The 19,893-nt window shown below is 53.6% G+C and overlaps 2 protein-coding genes across 2 annotated transcripts; one reads left to right on the top strand and one right to left on the bottom strand.

Annotated features, from left to right (window-relative positions):
• Positions 1–4,418: 4,418 nt before the first annotated feature.
• Positions 4,419–14,349, bottom strand: ZMAT2 (zinc finger matrin-type 2). The gene is made up of 6 exons (XM_074552098.1): positions 14,199–14,349; positions 10,216–10,309; positions 9,631–9,754; positions 8,580–8,653; positions 6,702–6,847; positions 4,419–5,227 (listed from the first exon to the last, which is right to left on the bottom strand). The coding sequence occupies exons 1-6, from the start codon at positions 14,214–14,216 to the stop codon at positions 5,084–5,086; spliced, it is 600 nt and encodes a 199-aa protein (XP_074408199.1). The 5' UTR covers positions 14,217–14,349; the 3' UTR covers positions 4,419–5,083.
• On the top strand, positions 14,336–19,844 carry LOC102063087 (histidine--tRNA ligase, cytoplasmic). Its single transcript, XM_074552096.1, has 12 exons — positions 14,336–14,533; positions 14,622–14,741; positions 15,054–15,149; positions 15,906–16,031; positions 16,174–16,281; positions 16,721–16,819; positions 17,129–17,222; positions 17,364–17,491; positions 17,574–17,816; positions 18,524–18,640; positions 18,936–19,082; positions 19,289–19,844. The coding sequence occupies exons 1-12, from the start codon at positions 14,336–14,338 to the stop codon at positions 19,343–19,345; spliced, it is 1,533 nt and encodes a 510-aa protein (XP_074408197.1). The 3' UTR covers positions 19,346–19,844.
• The last annotated feature ends 49 nt before the right edge of the window (positions 19,845–19,893 follow it).

Below are 19,893 nucleotides of genomic sequence, written 5' to 3'. Positions count from 1 at the left end.
GCTGCTTTGATCTGGAGACAATTACAGACGAGTGTAGGACCCTGCTCCACTCAGCCAATAAATAATGGAATTTCTGTGTTGACACAGACAGATTTCCCCCAAACTGTCAGAGAAGGGGAGACGGAGTGAGTGAACGGGAGCCCGAGAGGCTGGAGGGAAGGGGAGAGAAGCAGGAAGGGGAAGGAATGAAGCAGGCCTGTGGGAAAACAGGGAGAAGGGAAAATAAAAAGAAGTTTGGGAAGGCAACACTGATGGGGGGAGCTGGGCAGGGAGGCGAAGAAGCCTAAGGAACACATATTTGTTAGAGGGGAAGGAAAATCAAGACAGGAACTGTGGGTGGAAACGGAGGGGGGGGAGTGCTGCATACGCAGCTGGAAGCAGAGGGAAAAAAATCTGAAGGTGGAAAAGAAAGAGAAGGAGGAACAAAGGCATGGCAGTGTCCCCGGGGCTCCCTGGCTGCCTGGCAGATCACACGCTCCCCGAGCAGGGACCATATTCCTGCACAGAGCGGCCCTGACCCCCCCGGGGCACTGAGCCGGCATGGGAGGCACGCATGAGTTGGTGAAATGGTGCCACTGGTGTGCAGCCAACAGCAGAAATTTGCTCTGAGATCACAAGTCCCTGAAAAACCTCCTGCGGATGGCCTGTCCCCATGCTCCCCCTGCTCCTCCCCATCTCCCTCTCCCTGCTCCCTCTGCAGCCTGGAGCTGTTTGTTCTCTGGCTGGTGATGGTTTTGTACTTCACTCACGACAAAGCAAAACCTCCCTTGTGCTCAGGAGCCCTGCACTGAGCCCAGCAGAAGCCATCCATCCAGCAACCCTCCAAGCTGGGTGCAGCAACAGACCTGACAGGGATGGGGGCACTGGGGTTGTCTCCTTCCTCCCAGTTTGGAACACTCCAGAGCCCTACTTGTTCCCTCTTGGCCCCATCTGCGGCCTGAGCTGGCTCAGCCCCAGAAATTTTGTGTGTGGAGTATGGCCCAACTTGCCAAGGTCTCCAGGCCAAGCACCACTTCACTGTGGGTGTCCCTGGCTCCCAGCTTGATCCTTTTTGCAAAAGCTGGCATTCAAGCTTCCCACCCAAGCTCCAGATGGGAAGCAAATAGCTCCCAGCTCAGGGATTCTCCCCTCTATAAATCTTCATCTCGCCCTATCTCTGCCTCCCACCCCTTTCTCAACCAATGGCCAGAGAAGCTGTGGCCGCTCCATCCTGTGGCCCCTCCATCCCTGGAAGTGTCCAAGGCCAGGCTGGATGGGGCTTGGAGCAACCTGGGACAGTGGAAGGTGTCCCTGTCCATGGCAGGGGGTTGGAACTGGCTGATCTTCAATGTTCCCTTCCAACCCAAACCATTCCAGGATCCCGTGATTCCTGTTCTCTTTTGCAGCAACCCCAGCTCTAATCGGGGCTGAGCCTTTGCCCTTGCACAGATCAGATTCTCCCTTGGGGACACCTTGTTGTCCCCACACAAGGAAGGCAGGGCAGGATGCAGATTGGGCCAAGCCCTGACTGATCCAGGTGGCTCTCAGCACACAGCTCTCCACAGAGCTGGGAGGGGACAGGAATGCTGCCTCTGGAGTTGTGTGGGATGGTGCCACAGCACTGATGGGACTGATGGCAGCGTGGGACACCCAGGAGCCTGCACAGAGCAGGGGTGGTGGCACACACTGCCAGCACCACTGCACCAGGTCAAAGCCAGGCAGGAGGGAGGGTTCCCAGGGATATTGCCTATGGATGTTGTTTAGCTTTAACACTGGCAAATGGCAGCAATGCCTGCCTAACTGGGGCAGCAGTAGCTTGTGGCCTGAGCAGTGGGAGGACTGGAGCTCCTGCCAAGCACTTAAATCTTCCAGGATGTAAAACGGGTGTAAATTGCTGAAAAAACAGGTCTTTCTGCTAATAAAGTCACAGGAAATGACCTAGCCCAGACAGGGTAACACACAGGGCCAGGCTGGGACCCCTTCTCCAGAATCACTTCAGATCCCTGATCCCATTCATCTTACTGGGATGGTGGGAATGCTGCTGCTGCTCCTCTAGTCCCAAGCAGGATGTGTAGAGAGTGAGGGGAAGGTGGTTTAGCAGGAAAGGGCGGGGGGGGTTGAGGAAGTGCCCAGAAGCCTCCCAGGGTGCCCAGGAAGGAAAGAAAGAAGAGCAGCTGGGTATTTGTGCCCAGCCCCTCCAGGAGGCCTCAGCCCTTCATCCCAGGATGAGGCCAGGGGAGATGTCAGGAGAGGGGAAGTGGAGGTGGCAAGACAGATTTGTTTTTTCTGGGGTCTGCTGTGATGCCTGAGTACTTCTCCAAACACTGCCATCAATAGTCAGTGGGATGGAGACAAGGGAGGTCAGCTCAAGCTGAGCACAGTCCCCAGCCTTCCTCCAGGTCTTCCATGCCACAGGTGACGAGGAAGCTTCACCTCTGCCCAGGCACTGGGAACAAGCTCCAAGCTGGCTCCAGGCACCTCAAAGCACTTTCACATTAGGAACAGGCAGGACATCCCAGCCTGGATGAGCAAACCATGCAAAACATCTCTCCTTACTCCACCAGATCCCAGTTTTAACATGTGGAAAAGCTAATGAGAACCAGTAGGGACAGAGAACCCCAGCCTTGTTCACTGGTGAGGAGAAGAAAGGGAGCTGCAGAGCTCAGTCTTCTCTCAAAGTAAAGCCCCAAGTCCTGACCCATCAGCGCCTTAAATTCAACATGGAGATGGCAAATGCTAACAAGGAGCCATGGAGAATTGCTGCTCCAGACTGGGGGCTGAGAGCCAGGAGGTAACACCTCACCAAGCAGTGGTGGGAGCAAAGAGTTAACATGGCTGGTACAGGGAATGTTATCTGTCTCTTCTCTAAATATTATTTCCTCCCATGAAACCAGCTTTTCATCCTTGGCTAGAGGCAGCTCCCGCTGCTGGGAATCCAGCAGGAGCTTGTATCTGCTGCTGCACACACCACTGCTCCCAGCAAGCTGCCGAGACAAAGAGCTGCGCTCCCCCGGCGCCAGCAGCCCCAGCACGGGGAGCTGGGGCTGGGGCTTTGGCCCCCAGGGTGCAGGTGGCCTCGGGAAGGGCTTGGGGATGACAGGCTTTTCACCAAAGAGGAATCTCGTTATTGAAAGCGCTGCGCTGCGGAGGGATTTCCTCCCCTCTTGCAGGGACAGGCAGGGCCCAGTGGCAGGAGGCTGTGCAAACCTCACCACCAGCCCAGGAGGGTTTCTGTGGGGCTGCCCATTTCACATCCTGCCCCTTGGGTGTGCCAGGATGGACAAGACCAGGATACACCATGGGAAAACCAAGACAGCAGTCACTGCCTCCAAGGTCACAAGCTGGAAAAGATGGGAGGTGTGGGGCAGCCTCTGCCCCATTCTCAGCAGCTCCAACTGAACAGCTGCATTGAGGGGCTGGGTGTCTGCAAAGCTGGTGGCTGGAATAAAATGGCTGCTGCTAAATCTTCTCTGAAACATCCTAAACTTTTAATGTGCATGAAAGCACGGCAGCATCCCTTTCGCACCCCGGAGGGCACAAAGGCGCGAGCGTCTCCGCTCTCCCATTCAGCCGGAGCCACGTGCTGCAGCCTGAACAGCGCCAGGAACGTGGCTGGAATGAAAGTCGCCCTCCCAGCCCGTGTGCTCAGAGAGCCAAAGTCAAAGGATTGCCAAGTTAAAAGGGTCAAACCTCCAAGGACAGCTGTATCTGACTGGCTATATATCATTTCAATAGCATCTTCAACGGGGATTATAATCTGAATTGAAGCGGAAAGACCTGAGGCAATGAAGCTGTCAGCAGGCTAAGATTAAGGAATTAAAACAGCAGCACAACATTACAGGATTTGTTCTAGATGTATTAGAAAGAGCAGGCTAAACACTGCAGCCTTCCCCAGGCTGGAAATTTCATACGAGCACGGAGAAGGGCAAGCGCAAGGATTTCATCAATATACATAAAAAGAGAGAGGAGAGCGAGACAGAGCTACCAAAACCCAGCCATGCAAAATATAAATCCTAACTGCAGACGGAAATGAGTCACACAAGGTTTGACTGAGGTAAATAAAAGCAGAAATGAAGTGGATTTAGGGGAAGGTAGAGGTGAAAAGACACTGACAGCCAGCAGACAGGAAAAAAATGGCCCTTAATATACTGAGGCTGGTAAAACCTGGAACACAGCCCAGCCTGTCTTGGATTGCCTGATGGGAATGAAGGTCCCCAGCCCTGAACTCCCTTCCCCTTCCATATTCTTACACCCATCTCCAGAATTACTTAAAAAAGGCAAGAATGATGGCAATGGTCTGCCTAGGGCATCTGGGAGCTGAGCCAGGAGAGGAAGGCACACACCTCACCTCTGCCACCACTGGGTCCCCAGAACGCCACCCCAGCTCTGTGCTCTTCAAAGTTCTCAAAATAAAGAAGGCATCAAAACCCCACCAAAGGGCCCATTAAAACATTCCATTTATTTCTGGCAAATTGTACACACCTTTCTTCCATTGGCTCTATCCTAGACCAGTCATGGTGAGGAATTTCTCCCCTGCCTTAAAGATACTCAAATTATGGGCTAAAACACAAAGAAAAAGAGGGAAGTCTCCCTTGCAGAAAAAACACACAGGAAAGTTTCAGCAACCCAGACTCCATGCAGCCACCAGCTCTGCTCAGCACAAGCCATAAAGATGCACCTCTCACACTGCTTGCTGTGGCACATTTCCTTCATTATGAGCCTAAAAGCAAGTGAATCCCTCCCAGCATCTCAAACACAGCTTGGGTGACAAGTAGGGCCTGGTTGACAACTAGATTAATCCTGAACCAGGCCACCTGTGCAGAATGTGCACTTTATTGACAAAAAAATGTACCCAACAGAGCACTTCCCTGCACACACACGGCCACAGAGCAGCCAGATCTAGGACACAGAAGGAGAAGGGAAGCTAATGAGAGGCAGAGCTTGATCTGCAGCACAGGTAGAGTATGGAATTGCTTTTCAACTCTTCCAGCCAACTTCTACTGGGAGATTTACATACAAGTCCTCAATCAAGTCTTTGAAGAGTTATCCAGAGTTCCCTGGGTAAAAACAAGCTGTTTAGAGAAAGAGGAGAGTCCAGAGCTGTTCAGTGGCTCTTTTTGGTTGAGCCAAAACCAGAGAAACCCATCACAGCTGCCATTTCATCATCCTCTTCAAAGGTCAAATCTTCCTCCGCCCGCCTCTTCTTCTCTCTCTGCTTCTCCTTCTTGTAGGCTTTGGCCTTCTCCTCCTGCAGCAAGGGACACAACAGCAAAACATTTTGCACCTCCTGAGCTGAAGGAGTTTTGAGACACCAGGTACTGCACAATTACCACAAATCCTGCCCACAGCAGCCAAGCTGTGCCTGAGGAAATAAACAGCAGAAATCCTGGCCTGCAGTCCTCAAGGAGGAAGTTCATCAGTGAATCCAACCCACCCCATTTCCCAGGCCAAGAGCAGACACACACACACAAACAGACAAAATGAAGCATTATCAAACTCTCTCTTCTGAGCAAACATCCCAGGTTTTGCCTGGAATGAAGGCTGGGACAAGGAGCTGGTTTGAAAGCAGGAGGCCATTCCCTTGTCCAAAGCTTGGTGGCAGTGACTGTGATGCCTGCTGGCTCCCAGCCTGGCACAGTGACAGCTGCTCACTGGAACAGAGGCTGGAGCTCTGAGAGGCTTTCAGAGGGGTTTTGGCATCAAAGAGTTTGAGCTGCTCTAATCAAAGTGTTTTGCTGTGTGAGGATCATGAGCCCTGGAACAGAGCCAGGCTTGTACTGGGTGACACCAAAGCATGGCTTCAGCTCCCAACTTAGCAACTGCTCCCACCACTCTCATCACTGCCCTCTGTGCTCCTGAACACAGCTATGCCCTGGAGAAAGCTACATCAGGAGCTGCTGCTGATTTCCTTTTTGCCATTCATTGACTGGCAGCAGCTTTTCAATCCACAACACCCCTTTTGCTGCTGGGGGAGCTCCCTCCTAGCCTGCAAACAGAGGGGGCTCAGCAGCACCACAGCCTGCCCGAGAGCAGAGCACAGGGCTGCTCTGTGAGCACCCCAAAGAGCTCCCCTGTGCTGAAGCAAAGCTCAGGGCTTGGGCAGGGAGACTCAAACAGGCAGTGATTTGTAACCTTTGGTTGTGTGGCTGATAATAGAGGAGAAGCACCCATAGAAACTTCTCAGCTGTCAGAACTTTGTTGGGTCTTCAAAAAATTGGTTGTCATGTTTACTAACATCCAAGAGCCAGTTTGAGAGCAATCTGCTGTCTTTTACCACCTCCTCACAAATCTTGCATCACAGCACACCAATCACAAAGCCCTTCTACACTCGGGGAGGCCACACAGAAGTAAGTGCCCTGTGGAAGGGGATTCCAGCAATCCTAAGAGCTGTGGAAGATAATGGATGAAAATGCAGATCTGCTACCAGACCACACAAGTTCCAACACAACTAGTGGGGGACAAAAAATGGACTTGTGCTGTCCTGAGTGGAAATCTGAAGCATCAAGAGTTATTCTCACACATAAAGAGGAGAAAAGGGATTCTAGGGACAGCAACACAAACTTTTTAAAAGCAGAAAAACTAACTCCACTCATAGGAGCAGATGAGAAGCCCATGCTACCAAGAACAATGCTTCTGAAGAACAAGAGTAGGAACCAGGGTTGATTTCCTCCCAAAAACTGTTTCTGGGGAGCTTTGCTTCCTCAGCTGCTGCCCAGACTCACCTCCTCACGGAGTTCCTTCATCCTCTCCTCAAAGTCATAATCCTTCTGCTTCTCCTCCATCTTCTTCTTGTTCACCTCAAAGCGTTTCTTCACCTGGTCCAGCGTGGAGCGCTCCACCCGCATGGACATGCCCAGATTCCTCTGGTCTGGAGAACACGAGTGGAATCAGCAGTGATCTGCATGAAATCTCCATCCTTGATCCCAATTTAAACAGCACAGCACCACCTTCCTGCCTGTCATTCCCCTCAAAGCAACTTCCAGGATCAGATTAAGGATTTCTTAGGTTGGGGAGGTGGGCTTTAGGGGGATGCCATAACCCACACAACAATCCAAACACTACTTGTAACAAGAACACAGACTATTCTTTAAAGGTTCTTTATTTGGATGCTCCCTGTCATTTGCTCTGATGCCTCAGGAAATTTAATCTTGGACCAGTGGAATAAAAAAGGGTTGGAGTGTTGAAAAAGGAGCTAGAATAAAACTGACAGGCTGGCATCTCTCAGCTGTGGGCGATGCTAAACAAGACATGAGTGGCACTCAGAGATCCTGATTACACAGGACATTCCCAGCTAAAGCAGAGAATATAAAGTCAGGCCTGATTCAGGGGCTCTTCAGAGCAGATTCACAGTTTTTCACTTGTGGGTAAGCCTATGCTGACAGGGCCACCCCCAGAAATGCCTCCAACCCACATTGCTGAGTGGATCCAAACACCCTGTTCCCTCCAGCAACCCTGCACAGGTTTGTCCCAGGGATGCAGCAGCACTTGGAAGCTTAAACTATACACCAGGAATTAGTAAAGGGGCTGCCAAGAACAAGCAGGTCTGAGCCAGATTTACTGACAGGTTTAAAAGTTCCCAGACACACTTATATACTATGGTAGTGTGCAAGCAGCCACTTTCCAATCCCAGCTCAGCCCTACAACTCATGCCCATCCACACAGTCATGGCAGGATTTTTGATTCCAGATTCTCTCACATGAACTTCCTGGTCATCTCCCAATATGTTAAACAAGGCATGTTGGCACCTTCCTCCCATCTACATAAAAGCACAGGTTTTTAAAACACTATGTTTTCTTTTCTGAGCTACAGAAAAGCAGTCCTCAGGTTTCTACTGAACCTCCTGTTCTCAAACAGCCCCATGTGCAGGTCCAGAGCACACACATCTCTGCCTTTTTGTAAACAGGTGATTTTCTGACTTCCACAAGGAGCCAAAAATACCTTCATGAGCAGGAACAACATGCAAAGTGTGTCAGTTTTGTTCTACTGCTCCTTTACTTTCTCTACATTCCCCCCTCTCTGAATATGCCAGGAAGAAGCAATATCCACAGTCAGATACACGAGGGTATAGTCCTAGTCTGAGCTCTAGAGCTCAGGCATCAGCCAGTTCTGAGTTTGTACTCACCTTTTAGAGAAGTTTCTGATCCAAAAATAAGCCAGTCTCAGACCTTTTACTTATCTAAGTACTTCTGTACAGTTTGAGCACTGTAAGAAGCCTCTCTCCAGATTTACAGAGGAGACATCATGATTTGGTGGGTGGACTAAATGACCTCTGAGGGTCCCTTCCAACCCAAACTACTCTAGAATTTTCTGACCCTGGGTTTCTCACAGCACTGACAGGAAGGACAGGGAAAATAAGTCCACAGAGTACACCAATCACTGTTTCTGCTGGGCTTGTTCCATGAAAATGGCCCAGCACTCTGGAAGGTGTCAGGAGATAAGGGCAGCATCTCCACAGCTCTCATGATGAACTCCTACATGCTGATCTCCTAAGCTCCCTGATTCATAGATAAGTGTTCAGCCCTCAGACATGGGTGATGCTCAAAAGGAACAGTCCCTCCAACTCAACCAACCCTCCCATGAGGCAGAGAAATGCTCCTTACGTTTTTTGCCATTGATGTGATCCAAGAAGTTGATGGAATCCTTCACCACACAGTCACATACATTACAGTAATACCTGTCAGGAGAGACAGAAAAATGAACCCCAAGACATGACACAAAGTTAAACCCACAGAAGGGACAATCTGCATGTCACTGGGGACACAGGACACTTCTCCAAGACAAGAGGACCCCAGTGAGGAGCAAGGGCAATGGACAGGCTGCCATGGAGGTACCAACCCTGATACTAACACTCCTCTGACATGATAGAAACCAAATTCTGAGCTGCTCTGCAGGACACCAGGCACAGCATCTTCCCTTCCAGCCACACCCCACTGGGTGGGATGGGCTTTGTGACACAGCCTGCCCTCCCCCGGGGCAGGGCTGGCCAGCAGCTCAGGTTTCTATTCCACAGCCCTCTCACCTGGCTGCAAGATAAGTGCCACCATCCCTATCACTCACAGTGCAACTCCCTGATGAGCACAGCTGTGCCTTCTGCCCATCTTAAGAGCTGGGTGCTGGTCAATACTGCACATCTCCCTGGCACTGCTGCCCAGGGAGACACCAACAGCTTCACTCCTGAGGGGACACAAACTCAACACATTCTTTTAATGGCTTAGGGTGAGCTCAGAACCCTTTCAGATTTTGGTGGAACACGAATCACACAAACAGTGGCCAAACACCATTCCTAAGAATGGCTACCTGGATGTTTCTCCCATTCCCAGTGCACAGATACCCAAATCAGCAGCAGTCCTGGTCTCAGTGCAAGCAAGCCTGGTTAAAGACCCAAGCAGGCAGCAGAGATCTGCCTCTGCTGGTCCTACAGGTGGGCAACACTGATACCAAGGAATAATGTCCAAAGGGGCTCAGCCTGCTGGGTCTGTTCCATATGCTACCCCAGGAGACACAGTTTAGGTGTAGAAAAATGCAGCCCCACCATGCCAGGCTCCAAACACAGGACAGCAGCTCTTGGTGCCCTCTGAGGGGTCCCTGCTGTGTCACAGCTTCCCAGTCTAACCAGCATGACTCTGAGACCTCAATAAGACCACAACCTACCCTCCCATCTCTGACTGAGGGGTAGTTTTGGTGATGACAATGGTTTTCCCCAGCTTGGATTCCAGGTCCACTTTGTAGTCCCGGTGCCGCAGGAGTTCCCTTTTGACAGGCTGAGCTGGTTTGCCTAAAACATGAACAAAAGGTCAAGCTTGACATGCTGGATCTCACATTCCCCTTGGTGCAGAGGGGCCTGCTGGCTATCTGGGACTACCTGATCCATGCAAAAAATGTACCTTTGTTTTTAAATCAGTAAAGGATATAATTTCCTACTCATTGTTTCCTGGTTCCTATTAGAACCAGGAGCTGAAGTATCTCCAGCTCTGATTTGAGTTGTATTCTGGGATCTTGTTTCCAGCAAATGACTGGAAACAAGAAGAGTCCTCCTTCCCCAAAGAAGAGTCAGCCCTGGAAAGGTTCTCAGGAATTTCTTTTGTCAAAAAAAAAAAAACATTCTCAGTGGCAAATAAAGGAGAAAGGGAAGCAGCAAGCCAGCTCTTTCCCTTTGGGATTCAACTTCTCACTGCTCTGTCCCTCCCAAATTCCCAGGGTTTGGGAGGCTCAGTGCCAACCCAGCACACTGCTCACCATCTTTCTTCTCCCTCTCCTCCGTGAGCCGCTTCTCCGCGAGTTTCTCGTACTCATCCTTGTCCCACTTCCTGCGGAAGTCCAGGTTCTTGGTCTGGGAGGGAAACAAAGTTCATTGCCATTTATTACACAGCCTGATCACCTCTGAGGGGGCAAAGAGGGGGAATTACATGGCCTGTGAGGCTAGTGCAGAAAATTAGGAGAATTTTATTATATCCCCCTGTCCTCTGTTTTCCATACAGGAGTTATGGATGTGGTTTAAGATAATCACTCTCAGCATGCCTCTAGCTACTACTAGAATAATTTCAGAGCACTAAAAGAAGAAATGAGTTGATCTTAACAGCTCCTGAGATGATCATCCAGGCTTTTGCCTTGAAAATCAGACTCAAATGGAACTGAAACTGATGGATCTCAGACCTGGGAAGTGCCCCCTGACAAACACAGCAGCAGATTACACCTCCTTCTCCCAGAAGCCAAAAGAATCCAAGCTGCAATGTCAGACAAGGGAGCTGCAAAACACAGCCTGAGCTAAAGAGAGTTTGATTACCCTGCAGGAGCAGAGAGGGCTGTGCCTGTCTGCTCTCAGCAGTGTCTACGTGGTGCAGGCAGCAAAGTGCAGAGCTTGCCATGAAATCAGAGGCACCAGGGTGGGATTTCCAAGTGAGCACAGGTACAAGCAAAGAACAAGCTCTGAAACCCTGTCAAGGCCAGGCTTGGAGGCACCAGGGAAGCACCTGTACAAAATCCACAGGTTTTGCTGTCCTGCTCCTGCAGCTTCACACAGGAAAGGGCAGAAACACCTCCAAGGCATGCTGGCCCTTTGGGGGCTCCACAGAACTATCTGGCAGTGACAGGATACTTGAATAGAATCCTGGAATGGTGGGGGTTGAAGTGACCCTAAAGATCATCTTGTTCCATGGGCAGGGACATCTTCCACTATCTCAGGTTGCTCCAAGCCCCATCCAACCTGGCCTTGAACACTTTCAGGGATGGGGCAGTCACAGCTCTGGGCAGTCACAGCTTCTGTGGACAACCTGTGCCAGGGCCTCCCCACCCACAGAGGGAAGAATTTCTTCCCAGTATTAAATCTAACCCCATTCTCTTGCAGTGGGAAGCCATTCCCCCTTGTCCTGCCGCTCCATGCCCTTCTTCCAAGTCCTTCTCCAGCTCTCTTGGAGCCCCTTTAGGCACTGGAGAGGGTTCCAAGGTCTCCCTGGACAGAGATTGGTGTTCAGTCACCCCCAGGCTGAACAGCCCCAGCTCTCAGTCTCCAGAGCAGAGGGGCAGCAGCCCCTGGAGCAGATCCATGGCCTCCTCTGGGCTCATTCCCACAGGTCCATGTCTCTCCTATGCTGGGGCACAGGAGCTGGACACAGCATGTGCATGAAGCCAGGCTGAGTTCAGGTGAGGCTGGCATTGAAGAAAACAAAGACTATTTTTGGGTGGATTTCACTCAGTCCCCAATGCTGAGGGCAGAAGTGATTGGGGAATTCCTATTCCACTCACATCCCAAGCTCTTCCCAGCATTTGCCCCATCTGCAGCTCAGGCTCCTATACCTGGAATCAGTCATGGTTTCACTCAGCCAGCTCCTGAATTTCCTGAGCTGATAACCCCCCTTTGGATAGAGCTGCATTCCCTCAGCATGGCAGGGAGAGCCTCTCAGTTTCACATTAAAGAAAGGACAAGATGTATTTAAAAACACCTCCGGGGGAGAAGGACCCCCCTCACCCCACACCCCACCGCCTTCTCCACTCAGCCAAATCAAGAATCCAATCACAATCCAAAGGACACAAATCCCATTTGGAGCTACAGCAGCAGCACAGCCATTTAAAGTTCTCTCCTCTGGCAATCCTTCAAATGGAACGAACAACTACTGATAGGGATGAAAATGCCTTGGGGAGGCGTAGAAAAATTCTCATTTATTCCCAGAGCTTCTTAAGCACTTTAAGGATGTCGTAACAGGTTTTATTAACCACCCTGAGCAAAAGAAAAGAAAATATCACTGAGTGTAAATTAACGTTTGGGGGTATTTTCCAGACTCTCCTGCATGGCAGGCATTATCACAAATCGTAGCTGGTGGGAGCCTGCAGAGGGGGAGGTTTATTAGCTGCTTCTCCCTCCTGTTGCAATAAAAGGAAAATAGTCTTTTGCAGCTCTTTTACCAATCTGCCTCATCCAGGCGTGGGGAAAGGAATTAAACTAAACTGCGTGACAAGATCTTGGTTGGACAGTATTTGAAGGGATGTTTCTGAATTGCTCTGCTGCAAGCCCCCAAAATCTTTATCTCAGAGCTGTTTTAGATAACAGAGAATACTTCTCAAATTAATAACAATGATTAATAACCAGAAGAGCCCCACAGCCTGCTGCTCCCTCTGGAGATGGACACCAATTGTGTGCCCAGCATCAGCACCAAAGCCTGTGAAACAACACAGGAGTCTCAGGCCAGGCTCAATCCAACAGGAATTCTCAGCTGGCAGCTGACAACAAGCCACAGCCCCCACCTCCCTCACAGGCAGGCATCCTGCTCCTGACCTCCCCCACTCCATGGAATCGATCCTGGAATGGTTTGGATTGGAAGGAACATTGAAGACCAGCCAGTCCCATCCCCCTGCCATGGGCAGGGACACCTTCCACCACCCCAGGCTGCTCCAAGCTCCATCCAGCCTGGCCTTGGACACTTACAGGGATGGGGCAGCCACAGCTTCTCTGGGTCTCACTTCTCAGTAAGTGGCTTCAAGGAAGGAAAGATTGGCCAAAACCCCTCAAAACCACAGCCCCTGTGCTGCTGACAGCTTTGGGATGGCACTGGAGGTGTTCCAACAGCCTGGCTCTTCAGCCAGGCTACACCTGCAGCACCTACCTTACCCATCCCATTTTAACACTCACAGAATCATTTGGGTTGAAAAAACCTCCAAAACCATCAAATCCAAGCAGTGACAGATCCCCAGGTTGTCACCCAGTCCAGAGCTCTGAATGACACATCCAGGAACACCTCCAGGAATGGTGACTCCACCACCTCCCTGGACAGCTCCTCCCAATGCTGGACAGCCCTTTCTGGGGAAAAAACTCCTCCTAATTTCCAACCTAAACCTCCCCTGCTGGAACTTTTGAGGCTGTTTCCTCTCCTGTCACTGGTTGTCTGGGAGGAGAGCCCAGTCCACACCTGGCTACACCCTCCTGTCAGGGAATTGCAGAGATGTTTCTCCATCAGGACAGGGGAAAGGCAACCCAGGGGAGGGGAGGGGAGGGGAAGGGAAGGGAAGGGAAGGGAAGGGAAGGGAAGGGAAGGGAAGGGAAGGGAAGGGAAGGGAAGGGAAGGGAAGGGAAGGGAAGGGAAGGGAAGGGAAGGGAAGGGAAGGGGCCACCTGCAGGAGCCATTGCCCAGCCCCTGGAGGTGGGTGGGGGTCCCTGGCAGGGGGCTGGAGGTGGGAGGGCACCTCCACCCCGGAGGCTGAAGCAGCTCCATCTCCTCATGCTCCCCGGCTGGGACAGGCGGAGCTCCGGCCCTAGGACGGGAGGATCACAGAACCACTGCGATTGGAAAAGTCCTCTGAAATCATCGAGTCCAACCTGTGACCCAACACCACCGTGTGAACCGGACCAGGGCACCGAGTTCCCCGTTCTGCCGTGTCCCAAACGCCTCCAGGGACGGCGACTCCGCGACTTCACCGTGGGCGGGATCGCGCTGGGGCCGCCCCAATCCCAGCCCCGAAGGTATCAGGAGAACCCCAACCTCCCACCGCCCACACGCAGAGCTGCAAAGAGCAGGGATGAGCCCCCTTCCACCCCACACACACCCGCCCACCGCGGCACCCCCGGCCCCGCCACATCCCTCATCCCGCGGCCTGGCACCGGCCCCGCCCGGAGTACAGCGCGGCGCCGCGGGGCCCTGCCAAGCCCGGTGTGAGCAGCGGGGGCGGCCGAGCGGCCACACTCGGCGGGTAGCCCCCACTGTGAGGGCAGCCCCGGCGGCAGCACCTACCCCGCTGCCGGACGCCATGGCGAGCCGAGGGCACAGCACCGGGAACTGTCGCACGGCGCCGTAAAGCGCGGCCGCCCGCGCAGTCACGTGTCCCGCCGCCGTCACGTGCGGGCGCTCCCGGTGTCCCGGTGCCGGCCATGCTGGGCCTCGGCCTCTTTGCCGCCGCCGTCGCCCGCTGCCTGCCGGCACGGCCCCGCCTCGGGCCGCTCTGCCTCGCTGGGAACCGCGGCAGCTTCGCCCCGTCCTGGCTGCCGGCCGGTGACCGCGGAGCCCTGTCCCGGCAGGTGCGGGCGGCGGCGGGCGGCGAGTCGCTGCCGGTGCTGAAGACACCCAAGGTAAAGGCGGGGAGCGGGGCTGGCGCCGGTGGGTACCGGCTGTTCCCCCGCGCCCATGCCGCTGACGGCCGCTCTGTATCCCGGGCAGGGCACCCGTGACCACGCACCGGCGCAGGCGGCGCTCCGTGAGCGGCTCCTGAGCGCCGTGGTGTCCTGCTTCAAGCGGCACGGGGCGGCCGCCATCGACACCCCCGTGCTGGAGCTGCGGGTGAGGCACAACGGGAGCTCTCCTCGCCCTTGGTGTGGGGAACGGGCCCGCCCCGGGGGCTGTGGGACCGGGGAGCGCCCCCGGGGCTCCGGCTTTGGGAGCTCCCTCCGTGCGGGGCACGGCCAGGCGGGGAGGGCAGCTGGGCATTCACTCTTGGTGCTTTTTGGGGGGACCGGGAGGTGGGCTCAGGTCCGAGCGGGCTGGAGGGGTCTGTGTGTAATGCCCGGTTCGTGGGGACCGAGGTCTGTGCCCCACCTCGGGGACCCTTCAGCCCAGAGGCACCCGGTCACCATCCCCTGTGTCCCTCCCCAGGAGACGCTGGTGGGGAAATATGGAGAGGGAGCGAAGCTCATCTACGAGCTGAAGGACCAGGGAGGGGAGCTGCTGGCCCTGCGCTACGACCTCACCGTATCCTGTGCTCCCGAGGGGATGGTGGCATCCTAGGGAATGGTGGCACCCCAGGATAGTGCCCACCTCTGCCTTGAGGGATCGCTCTTACCCTGGCCTGCCTGGGTGATGGCAGCTCCCTTGGCCATCCCAGCTTGTCTGGCTGTCATTGTCATGACTCCATACCATCTCCCAGCCTGGCCCACAGCAAAGTCCCTTCCTGCTGTGGACGTGCACCAGTATGCTCCACTGTACTGGTTTTATCTTCATCTCTGCTGTGCCCGTCCCACCTTGCTAGTGCCACCTGCAGGTGTTCATCCCAGGCCTTCTCAACCTCCACATCTCAACAAAATCTCTTTCCTTCAATGTCCATATAGCTGTGCCATGCATTGAATTCCCACTGATCCAACTGTGAGAGGGTGGAATGATAGCAGAGGGTCCTTGTGTATGGGACATTGTCACACAGTGGGTCTGGATGAGGAAATGGAGCTGTCCTAGTGTTGATGGAGCTCTGGTGGTTCATTGTACTCAACTTCAGCCTGGGGGATGAGCTCCCCAGAGGTCACAGAGTTATAGAATATCAAAAGCTGGGAGGGATCTGCAAGAATCATCCAAGTCCAGCTCATGACCCTGCACAGGACAGCCCAAGAATCTCACCATGGTTGTGAAAAAAATTGGGAAGCGGCTGACAAAGGGAAGGGGCAATGGGTGGCTTTGGGGTTCAGCTTCTACAGCTCTGGGATCTCCATGTTCCCATCCTTAACTCCTGGGGCCCAGGTGCCCTTTGCTCGCTACCTGGCCATGAACAAGATCACCAAGATGAAGCGCTACCACGTGGCCAAGGTGTACAGGAGGGACAACCCGGCCACCACGCGCGGCCGCTACCGCGAGTTCTACCAGTGCGTGAGTGTTGTGGTGCCACTGCTGCCACCAAGGCCACAGGGCCAGCAGGGTTTTGCCACTCCAGCTGCTGCAGAGCAGCAGGGTGTGCCTGGCCAAGGCCCACTGGCTCTGCCAGGAGCTCCCATCACTTGTTCTCCCCCAGGACTTTGACATTGCCGGGCAGTTTGACCCCATGATTCCCGACGCCGAATGCCTGAAGATCGTGCACGAGATCCTCAGTGACCTGCAGCTGGGGGACTTTGTCATCAAGGTGAGACTGGCTGGGGTCTCTGTGCCATGCTGGGAAGCAGTGGTCACTGTTCTGTGCTTTTACACAGTAGCACCTGCTCCCACTTTAAGGCCTCACCCGTAAGTTCATCCCACATCCCTGCCTCCTTATGGTGTATATGCAAAGTCTTGATCTCAGCATGGACGTGCCTTAAACTGGGAATACCAGGAGTTCTCTTGAGGCTGCAGTCAGCAGAGTTCTCTCCAGGACTAACCACAGTCTGCAGAATTCCAGTAGCTGACTAGGTCCATGTAGTCACAGGATGGTTTTCATGCCTCTACACCATCTCTTCCCATGGAATTTGGATGCTGGGGGAAAGGCATGAGGAAATGCCAACAGCTGCAACTTCCCACACATTGGGGAAAAAAAGAAATTACATCAGAGGGTGCCCCCAAGGTAAGCATGCCTCTCCTTCCCCCAGGTCAACGACCGTCGGATTTTGAATGGTGTGTTTGATGTCTGTGGTGTTCCAGAGAGCCAGTTCATCCCTGCCTGCTGCACCATAGACAAGCTGGACAAGGTCAGCACTGAGCTCATGGGGAGACACTTCTGGTCTTGGGATGGATGTCTTAGGCTGGGCAGTGTTGTGGCTGTTCTTGTTGAGGAGAGTTTCACAGCAGCTGAGATGGGGTCTGTAAAGGATTTGAGGAGTTCTTGGGCCTGGTTAAGAATAAAGCCTGGAGATTTGTTTAAAAATTCTGTGAGAGAGAGGGGCATGGTTATTGAGATTGCTGACTGTTGTCCCACACAAGTTGTCCCATGTGGGCTGATGGAGGCAGTGGGTGAGGAGAACATCCTGCAGCAATTTATGCCATTCTGTGCCCTACAGATACCATGGGAAGAAGTGAGGAGTGAGATGGTGGCAGAGAAGGGGCTCTCCCCCGAGGCTGCCGATCGCATCGGGGAGTATGTGCAGCTCCACGGTGAGTGAGCACCACGGGCTGCTGCCCTTGGCCCTGTTCAGGGCTGGCCATGGAAGGTGCAGGGCACAGCCCCAGCTGGCCGGGGGCACCGTGCCCGGTGCTGCTGCCGTGGCACAGCTGAGGCACGGCTGGTCCCCACAGGTGGGCTGGACCTGATCGAGCAGCTTCTGCAGGACCCAAAGCTGTCCCAGAACAAGGTGGCCAAGGAAGGGCTGGGGGACATGAAGCTGCTGTTTGAGTACCTGACCCTGTTTGGCATCACGGGGAAGGTGAGGAGCTGTGGGGGCAGGAGGGGGAGCTGCCCCGCCGGGCCCCGAGCGGGCGGTGACGGGGCCGCCCTTGTGCCCGCAGATCTCCTTCGACCTGAGCCTGGCGCGGGGCCTGGACTATTACACGGGGGTGATCTTTGAGGCTGTGCTGCTGCAGCAGGACCACGAGCACCTGGAGGAGCCGCTCAGCGTGGGCAGCGTGGCCGGAGGCGGCCGCTATGACGGGCTGGTGGGCATGTTTGATGCCAAGGGCCGCAAGGTGCCCTGCGTGGGGGTCAGCATCGGCATCGAGCGCATCTTCTCCATCCTGGAGCAGAGACTGGAGGTGGGTGATGCAGGCAGTGCATTGGGGAAGGCTCTAGGAAGCAATAATTGTTTATTGAAGAAGGCTCTAGGAAGAATAATTATTATTCTCCAGCTCCACAGTGCTCAAGGGAAAATAATTTTGGGGTGGCGCTTCCCATGCCTAAATATTGATGCACAAAAGACAGAATCCTTTTATGCAGCCCATCAGGATGCAGGTGTGGGCAGCTTTGGGCAGCATTCCTTAGGAGATGTCAAGGAAATGTTAGAGACATTCTTCAGCTCTGGGCCTGGCTCTGAGCTTTGTGCCCCAGTCACTTTATTGTGTCTTGCCACTGAAGTTTTCTGTCCTGGGGATTCTGAAGGAATGAATTTGGTAACAGCTTTGAACTCACTCTAATAAACCCCAGGAAAGTCTCTGTGGAAATTTATCATTCTGTGTTTGGTTCCAAGCCTGGGATTTGTTGCAAGTGAAGCTTAGGCAACGTGTTTGTACCTGAAGAATCAAAAGAGACATTAGGAAGCTGTCCAGAGGTTGGCCAGGGTCCCCAAGGAAGAGCAGCACACAATTAAGCAGTGTGACACAATGCAGAATCTTTGGGGGGCTCATTAAAGGTTCTCAAGTTGTCACTGACTGAGTTAATGACTGGAGATAGATGAGGTGAGATGTTGTGAGCTGCAGATTCTCACAGAGTCACTCCCACCAGTGTCCCATGTCTGTCCTTTCAGGCTTCTGGGGAGAAACTTCGAACAACTGAGACCCAAGTGCTGGTGGCTACACCTCAGAAACACCTTCTTGCTGCCAGAATGAAGCTCATCTCCGAGCTGTGGGATGCAGGGATCAAGGTAAAGGAATGACTTGGGCTTGGCAGTGTCACAGGTGAGGGAGGGAGAGCCTGAAGGGAGCTGTAGCACAGCAAGACCAACTCCATTAGTTGTGTGTCTCTCCAAGATCTGGGCCTGTCTGAGATCACAGAGTCATTCAGGTTGAAAAAGACCTCTAAGATCATCAAGTCCAACCTTTAGATCTAGGCAGGCAGAGCAGTAAAGTGGTTGCTGCAGAGTTTGGTTTTGGTGCTTTACTGCAGTATCCATCAGAGCCAAGTTTGGTTAGTGGTTCACCCTTCCCATTCCCTCCTAGGCAGAGATGCTGTACAAGAAGGATCCTAAATTGCTGAAGCAGCTGCAGTACTGTGAGGACACAGGGATCCCCCTTGCTGCCATTGTGGGAGAGCAGGAGCTGGCAGATGGAGTTGTCAAGCTGCGAGATGTTGCAACAAGAAAGGAGGTGAGAATGCCCTTTTACCCCAGGTTTTAAAGTACTTCCAGACTCTGGAGATCACTGGAGAGCTCTGGGTTTTCCCTCAGTGTTCCTTTGGGAGGCCATAGCACAAATCTATTGGGTGACTCCAGAAAACCAGTCACAAACTGCATTGGTGTCCTCACTAAGTCCTTAAATTGCTCTTCTCTGCTGCTGCTCTGTTTGCTTTGTAGGTTGATATTCCCAGAGAAAAGCTTATTGATGAGATCAGGAGAAGGCTGGAGCCCTGAGGATGTCTCTGGCTGGAGCTGCTTGGCAGAACTGCATGGCTGGAACCCTGCAGCACCCTCAGCCCCTCCCTGCCAGCCCGGTCTGGGGACATCCAGGGACATCCCCTGGCCTAAGGCTCATTGCCTCGGCTCAGGCAGTGAGAACTGAGGAGTAAGACGGTTTTAAAAGCTATGGACGGTGCAGTCACCAGGTTAACCTTCTGGTTAGCGTCTCTGAAGGTCAAGTTTCTGGGTTCCTAATCCTGCAGTCCCTGTACGGCCATTTCTGTCACTGGAGGTGGTGGTGGCACTGATGGATGCGGTGAAGCTCAAGTATAGGATCAGGTGGAACTCGAGACTTGGGAGGGGGAATCCGTGGTGTGTTGGGGACCTGCCAGCTCAGGGAGGGGGCAGTGGAAGGGACCCCCGCCCTGTTCGGGCAGCGGGGCCGGTTCCGACCCGCAGCCGGTGCCGGTCCCAGCCCGCAGCCGGGCGCTGCCGGCGGGCGCGGAGCTGCGGGAGTGCCCTGGAGGAAGCTGTGGCCCATCACCGCCGGGGCGCGCGTGGGA

This window comes from Zonotrichia albicollis, chromosome 15 (genome assembly GCF_047830755.1).
Source record: "Zonotrichia albicollis isolate bZonAlb1 chromosome 15, bZonAlb1.hap1, whole genome shotgun sequence".
Lineage (NCBI taxonomy): Eukaryota > Metazoa > Chordata > Aves > Passeriformes > Passerellidae > Zonotrichia > Zonotrichia albicollis.
The sequence above is the reverse complement of the archived record's forward strand: the minus strand, read 5'-3'. Positions and strand labels throughout refer to the sequence as shown.

Coding starts and splice junctions, on each gene's coding strand:
- ZMAT2 (XM_074552098.1), bottom strand. Junction 8,654..9,630: donor CCTCAGTCAGAGATGGGAGG/GTAGGTTGTGGT, acceptor CTCTCCTGACAG/GTATTACTGTAATGTATGTG. Junction 6,848..8,579: donor TCACATCAATGGCAAAAAAC/GTAAGGAGCATT, acceptor CGTGTTCTCCAG/ACCAGAGGAATCTGGGCATG.
- LOC102063087 (XM_074552096.1), top strand. CDS start 14,336: ATGCTGGGCCTCGGCCTCTTTGCCGCCGCCGTCGCCCGCTGCCTGCCG. Junction 15,150..15,905: donor CCCTGCGCTACGACCTCACC/GTATCCTGTGCT, acceptor CCTGGGGCCCAG/GTGCCCTTTGCTCGCTACCT. Junction 16,282..16,720: donor TGGGGGACTTTGTCATCAAG/GTGAGACTGGCT, acceptor TCCTTCCCCCAG/GTCAACGACCGTCGGATTTT.